Source organism: Oryx dammah, unplaced genomic scaffold (genome assembly GCF_014754425.2).
Source record: "Oryx dammah isolate SB20612 unplaced genomic scaffold, SCBI_Odam_1.1 HiC_scaffold_21, whole genome shotgun sequence".
Lineage (NCBI taxonomy): Eukaryota > Metazoa > Chordata > Mammalia > Artiodactyla > Bovidae > Oryx > Oryx dammah.
The window spans coordinates 28,626,291-28,637,064 of NW_024070205.1; the positions used below are offsets into that span (position 1 = coordinate 28,626,291).

The window sequence follows — 10,774 nt, forward strand, 5'->3', positions numbered from 1 at the left end:
CACAGAGTAGGTGCCTAGTAAAGGACAGCTAAAAAGAATGAGTCAGGCCAAGCAGTGTGATGGGGCCCCCATACCTGCAAATGCAAGAGTTGGCTCTGTCTGGATATTTGGGAAATCCATGCCTCCAAGCCAGCTCCATCTCTGCCCAAATTAAACAGTAACCACCCAAGGTCAGGGAAAAGGCCTCGGCAGAACAGGTTTCTTCCAAGTGGTGGCTCGGCCTTGATGAGGTGGGCCCACCCCCACCTGCCTATAAGTGCTGCCCTGGCCACCGCAACATTCACCTGATTCTAAGCATTCACAACATGTTGGGCATCACGGTCTTCACCACGCTCCTGGCCTACGGTAAGCTGAGGCTCCGTGACCAGCTGCAGCCATCAGGCTGTGAGCTTGGACAAGGATAGCGGCAGGGGCCCTCTGCTCTCCAGGGCTTTGGGAAAGGAGCTTTGGGGTCCAGTGTGGGTCCAGTTACTACTGATCAGCTGTGTCAAATGAGCTATTTGCCTGCTGGGCAACTCTGCTTCTGTATCTGCGAAACAGGGCTGATGATCTGACCTCCCCAGGTTGAGGATGAGCAATGAGGTGCAGAAAGATGTAGCATCAGCCTGGGGGAACAGAAGCTGCCTCATCCCCGGGCACCCCGGGGACCATCGGGGGGTCTGGTCTTCCCAGCTGGCTCAGTGGTAAAGAACCCACCTGCCAATGCAGGAGACCCAGGTCCAATCCCTGGGTTGGGAAGAGCCCCTGGAAAAGGAAATTGCAACCCATTCCAGTATTCCTGCTTGGGAAATCCCATGGACAGAGAAGCCAGGTAGGCTACAGTCCATGGGGCTGCAAAAGAGCTGGACACCATTTAGCAATTAAACAATTTCGGGGCCTACCTTTCCTGGGATCAGCATCTCTCCTTTGGGGATTCTGTGTTGGCACAGAGGATGGCAGCTTCCTGTGTTGGCAGCCTTCTCCCAGATTGAGAGTCAAGGAACGTGACTCGAATGTCACTCTCTCTCAGCAGGACCTAAACAAGCCATATCACCTCTCTGAAGCTCACTGGCTCTTTTGGCAAATAAGAGCACTTCATTAAGAGTCCTCCAGTTGATAACAACAGTAGTAATAATAACAATAGCTGCTCCTGTGTATTGCATGCTTACTCTGTGCCAAACGCTCTGCTAAGCCCTCGACATTCAGGAGCCAATTTGATTTTCCATCAACCTTGAGAGGCAGGGTCTATTAATATAGACCCATTTTACAGATGAGGACCCTGAGGCACAGTGAAGTTCAGTATCTTCTTCAAGATCACATGGCTGGTTAGTGGTGGAGGCAGAATTTGAGTCCGAGTATGCCCAGCACTTGCTCTTGACCTTTCCACAGCTAAGACAATCTGGAATTCTGTGGGTTCCATGTTCACACATCCCCGCCACGCTGTAGCCTCAAAAGGGACAGCAGGGTAAGGATGGAGAACCCAGGTGTACCTGGGCACTCACACCAAGCCAGCCTACCTTGGTGTTTCCTTCAGTGATTTAACTTTCACTCTATACCAGATCTTTTGCTCAACTCTTCATATGCATCATTTAGTTCTTAGGACAAACTTACCAGGTTAGTGCTATTCTACCCATTTCACAGAAAGGGAAGTTGAGGCCCAGCAAACTCAATGGCTTCCCCAAAGTCTTACAGGAAAATTCAAACCCAAGTCTGCCTAGTCCCTAAATGTGTGCTCTTTCCACCTGTCCCTTCCTCAATGAGATACCAGCCACATTCACCTGTGCTCTCCCTCTCCTGTCTCCCCAGCCTCCAGCTGCGGGGTCCCCATCTTCCAGCCCAACCTATCAGCCCGCGTGGTGGGAGGAGAGGACGCCATTCCCCACAGCTGGCCCTGGCAGGTAAGCTCACTGCAGCGGGTGTGGGAGGCAGGGTGGAGAGGGGCATGGGGAGTGGGCCCCTAGGGGCTGACACGGCGTCCTTCCACATTCTCCCCCGCAGATCTCCCTCCAGTACCTCAGGGATGGCACGTGGAGGCACACCTGTGGCGGCACCCTGATCAGCCCCAGCCACGTGCTCACAGCTGCCCACTGCATCAGGTGAGCCAGAAGCCACCCAGACACCCCGCCCGCTGCCCTTCCAGGGCACACACTCCAGACACGGGGACAAGCAGGCTACGCATATCCAGTAACTCAGTTGTCCATTTATTCATTCAACAAGTATTTAGTGAGCGCCTACTATGTGCCAGGGAACGTGGGAGTAAAAATGCAGTTTGTGCTCTCAAGGAGCTTATTACATTCTAATGGAAGACAGTGACAGGCCATCCAACAAGTAAATATGTAACAAAATAAGTGGTAGTGAAGAAAAACAAAGACGCAGCAAGAGGATAAGAAGTAGGAGGGGTTCGATTTTAAATGACATGACCCCGGGAAGAGCTCTCTGAAAAGGGGATGCTTGAGTCAAGATCTGAAGAAAATAAAGGAAGAAATCTCTGGTCTGGAAGTAAGGTGTCACAGATGGAGGGAAGAGCCGATGCAAAGGTCCAAAGGAGGGAGTCCATTTGGTATGTTTGAGAAATAAAGTGGAAGCCAGTGTGGTAGGAGTGGATTGTGTGAGGGGAGAGGAGGAGGTGGCTAGAGGGGAATACAGGTGAGATAGTGCAGGCCAGCAGCAGTGTGGACTAGTTCATCCTCACAGCATCCCTGGCAGGTGAGTTTTAAGATTATCTCCACCTTACAGGAGAGGAATTGAGGCCCGAGCCTGCCCACCCAGCAGTTAGAACGGACTTGACTCCAAGACCAGGGTCCTTACCCCGTGCCCTAGGAAGGGTCAATGGGGTGAAACGTGCCTTCCCCCAAATGAGTCCCACAATGACCCCGAAGCTGCATTACCAGAGCCCCAACGTCCCTCTCTACCCTGCCGACCAGTGGGGGCAGGACCCTGACATGGCCCCCTTGCTCTGTCCAGCAACACCCTGACCTACCGCGTGGCCCTGGGGAAGAACAACCTGGAGGTGGAGGATGAGGCAGGCTCCCTCTATGTGGGTGTGGACACCATCTTTGTCCACGAAAAGTGGAACTCCTTCCTAGTTCGGTGAGTACCCAGCTAGCCATCACACGCCCCCTAGGGGCAGCTCAGAAGAAGAGGAGGTCCCTGAGCTGGAGACAGAGCTTGTCCCTGGGCCCCGTCCTCACCCTGAACTGCCCGCAGATGATGACTTTACACAAAATAGCAAAATGCTAAGAGGAGACGGACACCCCTCCCATTCCCATCATTGACCAAGGGGCTCCAGAAAGTACACGTGGAATAAGAATCCCGGGGCCCCCATGGTATGTTACCTGAAGTCTGTCAGCCAGGGGATGAGCCAGCACTCCCCATTATTGATGCTCACTGCGTGCCTGCCCGCATTGCAATAAGCACTTTACATGCCATCTCTTATTTAATCCTCACAACAGCCTGAGACAAGAACGCGAGGATCAGAGAGGTTAAGGAATGTGTCTCAGGTCACACAGCCCACTAAGTGGCAGAACCACAAACCAAACCAAGTCTACCTAGGGTTGTCCGCTTTCATTCGGGTGACACGGAAACATTCAAAGTGGAATCTGCAAGTATTTTTACAGTCGTAATTTCCAGTTTGCTTTAGCTTAATTTCGGCTGATACGGTGGTTCAATTACAGTGGCTCAGAAGGCTTCTGCTCTTGGCACTTCTCTGCTAAGGCTGTCGTGATGTGAAGACACAAGTAGGGGAAGGAGCTACACCTGCAGGGTGGGTGACGGGATTAGAAAGCAGATCTTTCGTTCCCCAGCATCTCTGTCCACCAGTAAAACCTGGCAGTCCGGGATGTGTGCAGAGGAGCCCTGGTCACCCTTGGCCTGACTCCCAACTCCCAGGCCAGGCCTCTTGGCATTTGCTTGGTGCACCAGGCCCTCCTGTCATTCACCACCTCCACTTTGGATTCCAGCAATGACATTGCCCTTATCAAGCTGGCAGAGACTGTGGAACTGAGTGACACGATCCAGGTGGCCTGCCTGCCAGAGGAGGGCTCCTTGCTGCCTCAGGACTACCCCTGCTTCGTCACTGGCTGGGGCCGTCTCTACAGTGAGTATAGCCCCTGGCAAATCCTGAGCGTCTTCCTGGAGGAAGCGGCTCCCACAGTAAGCATGCCACCCACATTTGCCCACCAGCTTCCTTTCTGCCTTAACATTTTCACACCTTCTTAAACTGTGTAATGATGGCTAATATTTATTAAGCACATGCCATGTGCCAGACACGCCAAGTGCATATAAGGGATGCTATAAGGATTAAATGGACTAAAATTTGTCAAGGACTTAGAACAGGGCTGGACATCTACTAAGTGCCATGTAAGTGACTACTGAATCAATGAAACTAACCATTTTGGTGTAGGAGATTAGATCATATACCAAGTATATTCCAGTGAATGGAATTCTCAAGTAAATTCCAGCTGAATTTAAAGGTTAAATGCAAATAAATGAACCTACAGAAGACTTAGAGGAAAATGGAGATCAGTACTTGGAAAATTGGGGGCTGAGATAAATCTTTTAACGTGTGACTCCAAAGGTAGAGAACTACAAGGAAACCATTGACAATTAAAACCCCAGAACATAAATTAAAAATAAATGGTAGTTATTTCTTGAGGGTTTTCTATGGGTTGGTTTTACCCTTCCGACCCTTTGAAGGGTCTCTAACCCAGTTTGGGACCATTGGCTCAGAGTCTTGCCTCTCAATAAAAGGCATGTGAGTATGTCCCTTAAAGTCTTGCCAGAACTTGCCTGGCCTGGCCCAGCCCCATTTAGCCCTCTGTTCCCTGAAGGCCTGGGGCCAGGGCTGCCTGGGCTGCCTGCCCAGTCACCACCCATTCTCTCTCCAGCCGACGGCCCCATTGCCGCCGAGCTGCAGCAGGGCCTGCAGCCCGTGGTGGATTATGCCACATGCTCCCAGAGAGACTGGTGGGGCACCACAGTGAAGGAAACCATGGTCTGTGCCGGGGGTGACGGAGTCATCTCAGCCTGCAACGTGAGTGTCCAGACTCTGCACCCCAGCCCTAATGCAGATGGCCGAGTGCTAGGGGCAGGGAGGAGAGCAAAGGAGTGAGAAGTGGGGAGACCCCACAAGGAACCCTCTCCCTGGTGGGGAGACTGAGTCCCGGTGGGCTCAGGGGACTTAGGAAAAGCTTGTCACTGTCCCCCTGCCCCTCCCCCACCAGAACTACAGCCAGAGCAGGAAAGCTGAAAGTCAGTCTCCGGATCCAAGTCCCAGCCCCACCCCTTCACAGCTGCATAGCCTTGGGCAGGCCATTCAACCTCTCCGAACCTCAGTTTCCCCATTATAAAATGGAGCAACAGTAAGCACAGGGCTGCTGTGAGGACTAAATGAGTCTGACGCGTGTAGAAGAGACTTCATTCAAGTCTGGGCACACGTTCCATCATACTGTCAACTCCGTCGGTCCAGGGAGACAGAGCATTCAGGGAATCTGACACAGAAGCAAGAAGCCTCCAGGGAAATCAGAGACTGTCCCATTTTTAAACACAGGACCCTTTCCCCATTTCCACTTCCCTCACTTTCCAGGGTCCCCTACACAACTCCCAGCATCTTCGCCTCTCTGGGCAGCTCAGACACAGGCATGGGACACTGAGGCACAGAGAGGGTTCTCATCATCCCAAGATCACACAACAAACCAAGACTTAATCTGATACTTTAGGGCTCCCCTAGGATAAAGGTCAAGTCACTCCCAAACCATATCTTCTCTGCCTCCCTCACTATGGACAAGCTGAGGCCAAAACAGGAGGTACCAAGGCAGAGAGGCCAACTCACTTGCCCCACTCTGACCACCCCATCCCACCCCGCTGTGGCCCAAACCTTCCTCTGACACCCACCCCATCTGCTGCAGGGGGACTCGGGCGGCCCCCTGAACTGCCAAGCCGAGAACGGCAACTGGGATGTGCGAGGCATTGTCAGCTTCGGCTCCGGGCTGGGCTGCAACACCCTCAAAAAGCCAACGGTCTTCACCCGTGTGTCTGCCTACATCGACTGGATCAACAAGGTGGGTGCACCTCCCAGGCCTCCTTCCTCACTGCCCGCCCCTCACCCTCACTTGCCCTTCCTTCACTTGTTCCTCTACTCATTCCTTCATTCACCTGCTCAAGAAGTATTGAGTGTTTACTGCATGCAGCCTTGAGTCGGGTGCAGTAAAGGAAATGGCCATTGACTCCCCAACCCTTTAATCCATTTGCTTCAGCCAACACTTCTGTCCCAACCCTAGGCTCCCCACCAGGGCTCCCAAAGGTGAAATATGGCCCCAACACAGGAGAGGGGGTGGCATGGATGAACATCTATCTTTTGAGGAGGGACAGGGGGTCACTTTGGGAGCAGGCAGTGTCCTGAGCCCACTTGCACGGTAGTGGGAAGTGCCGAGGGGGCCAACCCTGGGGGCAGAGGCAAGCCTGGCTCGTTAAGGCCTGGTACTACCTGCTGTGTGCCCTTGTTCCTTCCCTCCTGGCTGAGACTCATGCCACCCTGAGTCCCTCACTGTTCTCTGCTTCTCCAGAAACTGCAGCTGTGATTCATCCCCAGGAGCCCAGGCCACAAATCCCAACAACCACAATAAACCTCTCTCCCCCTCAAGCTGACTGCTTTCTTTTTTTTTTTTTTAATTTATTTATTTGGCTGCTGCTGCTGCTGCTAAGTCACTTCAGTCGTGTCCGAGCGACCCCATAGACGGCAGCCCACCAGGCTCCCGTGTCCCTGGGATTCTCCAGGCAAGAACACTGGAGTGAGTTGTTGGCTGCACTGGGTCTTAATTACAGCACTTGAACACTTAGTTGCAGAATGTGGGATCTAGTTCCCTGACCAGGGATTGAACCTGGGACCCCTGCATTGGAAGCTCAGATTCTTAGCTCCTGGACCACCAAGGAAGTCCCCTGCCTTCATTCTTGATTCTCATGTCCCCTGAGGGTTCGGAAGCTCTCTGGGAGCTGCCCCTTCCACACCAAGGATGGAAAGACAGGCCGCCTCATTCAGGCTGGTTTGGCCTTGAGGGGGAGCTGTTGGAGGCGCTGGGGGAGGAGGCGATCCCAGGAGGCAACCTGGTGCCTGAGGGGACGTGAGATTTGCACCCCACCCCCCACCACACACACACATCTCATAAGCTGTGAACCACCACACCCTGGTCAAACAGCAGTGGCTTCCACATGTAGTCACAGCAGGTCAGAGGTGGGCAAGCTTGCACTGCACTAGACAGGCAGGGAAACTGAGGCCCAGAAAAGGAAGAAGTTGGGCCAAGTCACAGGAAGAAACGACCCGTAATGCGCAAACAAGAGGCTCAGCTCAGGCTTCTCCGGTCCTGAGGCCACCTGGAGGGCATGTGGGGCCAGAAAGGCGAGGGCCCAGTGTCCAGTGAGGTGGTCCACGTGGGGCCCCTGATCCCTGACCGCAGTGTCCCTAGTTTAGGGCACTCCTGAGGATCGCCAGGGCTCCTAGTCCAGGGCTGATCTAGGAGGGAGGTGCCCCCACCCCAACCTCTAAAGTCTTCCTAGGAAAACCTTCAACTAGGACTACCTCTGGTTGGTCAATGAGTTGCCCAGTTTCCCCACCAGACTTTGGTTCCTGGAGGTGGGGACCATGTCCTCCCACAATGCCAAGCTCATTCTCAAAAAGTATTTACTCAACAAGCAATGGAGGCTACAAGAAGCCCAGCACCAACTCAGCCCTGGGAATCCAGGGAGAGTCCAAACAAGACCACTGTTCTGCAGGAGACAGACCCATAAACAGATCACTGAGGTCACTGTATAAGTGTGAAGGTAGGAATACAGTCCAGGAGCACAGCTAAGGGACACTTAAACCAGTGTCAGTTGGTGAGAGGAGTCCAGGACACCTTCCTAGAGGCGGTGATACCCCAGGCTGAGTCTTCACATTTGAACAGACATTTCCAAGCACAGAAGATGTTGCTAGTTGCTTGACCCAAGGGCCCCTTGGTCCTGCTTGACCTCCTTCTTTTGTAGTTGTCTCTATATTGGAAGATAGATGTGCTAAACATTAATACTATTTGTCCCCAAGTCCCTTACAATTATAATAATGAAGTAATAACTAACATGTACTGAATACTTGCTATGTGCCAGGCACTGTTCTACAGGCTTTACATGTATTACCTCACTTAATCCCCAAAACAATCCTAAGATATAGTCTATTAATATCATCCCCATTTCACAGATGAAAAAACTGAGGCTAGAGATATTTCATGACTTCCCAAGGTGATTTAACCAGAAGGTGACGGAGCTGGGATCCAGACTTTGTTAATCTGGCTCCAGAGCCCATGCTCTGGATCACCAAGCTCTACTGCCCTGTGATGAATATGAATGTGGATGTGATACCTGGAGCTAAAGCAGCCATCTTGTGGCCAAGAGAATTACAGAGATATGAATTCATATATCATCAAGCTGCAGATCTGATGCCAGCAACCATTTTCTGAATATCAAGTTTTGTGGGAAAAAATAAATCTGCATTTGTTTTAAACACTGCAGTCAGGTTTTCCATAACTTGCAGCTCAGCACACACCTAACTGACACTCTTGGGGATATCATAAGGGGTCACTACTTTCCTGGCTAAGGGAAGGGCATAAGCAAAGTCACGGTGACTGCTCGGAAGGATCTCGAGGCAGCAATTTCTGCTACAGCATAAGGCACGGAACATGGATAGGACGACCAATGGTCCTGGTACCATCCAAGAGCTGCACATACTTGACCTCATTTATACAATAATCTTGACAACCTTGATAATTATCCCCCTTTACAGATGAGCTAACTGAGGCTCAGAGGGGGGTTTAAAAACTCATCGAAGGTCACACAGCTAGTAATGGGGCACCAGGACTTAAACTCAGGTGGTCTGACTCCAGAGCCTGTGTGACTAACAACCATGTTATTCTGCCATTAATCCCCAACTCTCAAGGATTCTCTCACACAGATTCCTCTAAAGGCCATGCCAGGGACGGGTGGAGGCTGTGAGTGTGCTGACAATCCTGAGCAAAACTGGCAATTTAGAACTCAAATAGAAACCTGAGGAGAGAGTTATTGCTCACAGATGTTCACAAAGGCCTTCACCAGCTGTATCAGCTACTTCCGGCATAATTAATAGTGCTGCATAGCAACCAACCACAAACTCTCAGTAGCATCCAAAGACAGGTATTTATTGCTCACACACTTGGGTTCAGCTGGGAGTCAGTTAGGTGGCTTATTTTGGCTAACTGTCGATTTGGGCTGGAAACACTCATATGTTTAGGGGTCAAGTCTGGGTTTAACTGGGGAAGCTCAGCTCCACAGGGCTCTCATCCTCCTCCCAGAAGGCCATTGCAAACCTGCAAGGCAAATGGCATGGATAAAGTGAGAGGTGAAGAATCAGAGCCATCCTGGAAGTCTCTCATACCCTCACATTATCTAAGACACAAATTAATAGCATGAAATATGGCAGAGCAGAAAGGAGGATATTTATTGGCTAACAAGCAGTGACAGCAGCTGAGTCACCTAACCTCTCTGAGACTCAGTTTCCCCATCTGTAAAATGGGCACATCTTCCACCTCCCTTTGGAAGCCAACAGAAGCTTGTGACAGGAGGCATCATTACTACTACTGACCTCATACCTGGACCCCCAAGGGCACATCTGCCCTCTCCCTTTTATTCCTTAGGAGGGGGAGCTTTATTCCCAGCAGGCCCTGGTGGCCAGTTCCCTAAAACTCACTCATCAAGTAGGACCACATATCTGCAAATGTTCACATGCTGATAGGCCAGGGGGCATGTAATGGCAGAGAATAAACACAGAGCATCTTCCCAAAGCACCGATTTCCTATGAAGATTGTGTGGGAAGAAAAAAAATGCACGTTAAGATAAACCCAGCTGTGTGATGAAATAAGCTGCAAAATTCAGATCAAGCTTTCCAGGTTAAGAATGAAACTTCCCAGACATTTGCTGTTGTGACTGCCATATGCTAGACCCCAAATCATTAATCTACTGAACATCAGAGCCTGAAAAACAAATCTGTTTTGTAAATAAAGTTTTCCTGGAAAACAGCTATACCTATTGGGCTGCTTTTTGTCATATAACAGCAGAATTGTTGTAACTGAAACCGTATGGCCCATAAGCCTAAAACATTTGCTGTCTGGTCATTTGTAGAAAGAGGTTGCCAACCCCTGATCTCCTCAGATTCTTTGATGGTACAGTCTGAATAATTCTGTGCTATTCTGATATCTGAGGTCTGCAGGTCTCAGGGCTGAAAAGCAAACATTTTATTGCACATTGACAATTCTCAGTGTTCTAAGTGAATAAACCATTGTTTAATTCTAACAACAACCCTAAGAGCTGGATAAGATTTTTATTATTCTATTAGATAGGTGAAGAAATTGAGTTAGATGAAACTTGCTCTAGCTCAGGTCTTCTCAAATTTTAACAAACAAGAGAATCACCTAGGTATCGAGTTAAACTGCAGATGCTGAATCAGCAGGTGTGGATACACGACTCTGCATTTCTAACCAGATCCTAAGCGATGCGGGTCCAAACCACTCTGTGAGCAGTAAGGATCCAAACCAGAGTCACTACCCAGAATCATAGGGCTGCAAACCCAAGTCTCTAACCCCTGAGCATTGGATTTCTCAGAGGAACCCTTATAAATGAGTCATAAATCTCATGAAATTTCATGTCTGCATCTCCATGGCCCCACTGAGACCTCAAGGACACAGCCCAGGTTAGAACTTCACAGATTGCCTGGTTGTCCATCAACATATAAATGGGGACT

The 10,774-nt window shown here is 50.6% G+C and overlaps 1 protein-coding gene across 1 annotated transcript; it reads left to right on the forward strand.

Annotated features, from left to right (window-relative positions):
- The first annotated feature begins 246 nt into the window (after window positions 1-246).
- On the forward strand, window positions 247-6,619 carry CTRC (chymotrypsin C). The gene is made up of 8 exons (XM_040263992.1): window positions 247-345; window positions 1,786-1,877; window positions 1,978-2,075; window positions 2,944-3,069; window positions 3,939-4,075; window positions 4,866-5,011; window positions 5,886-6,038; window positions 6,543-6,619. Exons 1-8 carry the CDS (start codon window positions 306-308, stop codon window positions 6,555-6,557), a joined length of 807 nt encoding a protein of 268 aa, XP_040119926.1. The 5' UTR covers window positions 247-305; the 3' UTR covers window positions 6,558-6,619.
- The last annotated feature ends 4,155 nt before the right edge of the window (window positions 6,620-10,774 follow it).

What these genes read in the sequence shown, in the direction of transcription:
- CTRC (XM_040263992.1), top strand. Translation starts at nt 306, where the DNA reads ATGTTGGGCATCACGGTCTTCACCACGCTCCTGGCCTACG. An exon ending in TGGAACTCCTTCCTAGTTCG is followed by an intron (nt 3,070 to 3,938) that starts GTGAGTACCCAG and finishes TTTGGATTCCAG; the next exon opens with CAATGACATTGCCCTTATCA. An exon ending in TGGCTGGGGCCGTCTCTACA is followed by an intron (nt 4,076 to 4,865) that starts GTGAGTATAGCC and finishes TTCTCTCTCCAG; the next exon opens with CCGACGGCCCCATTGCCGCC.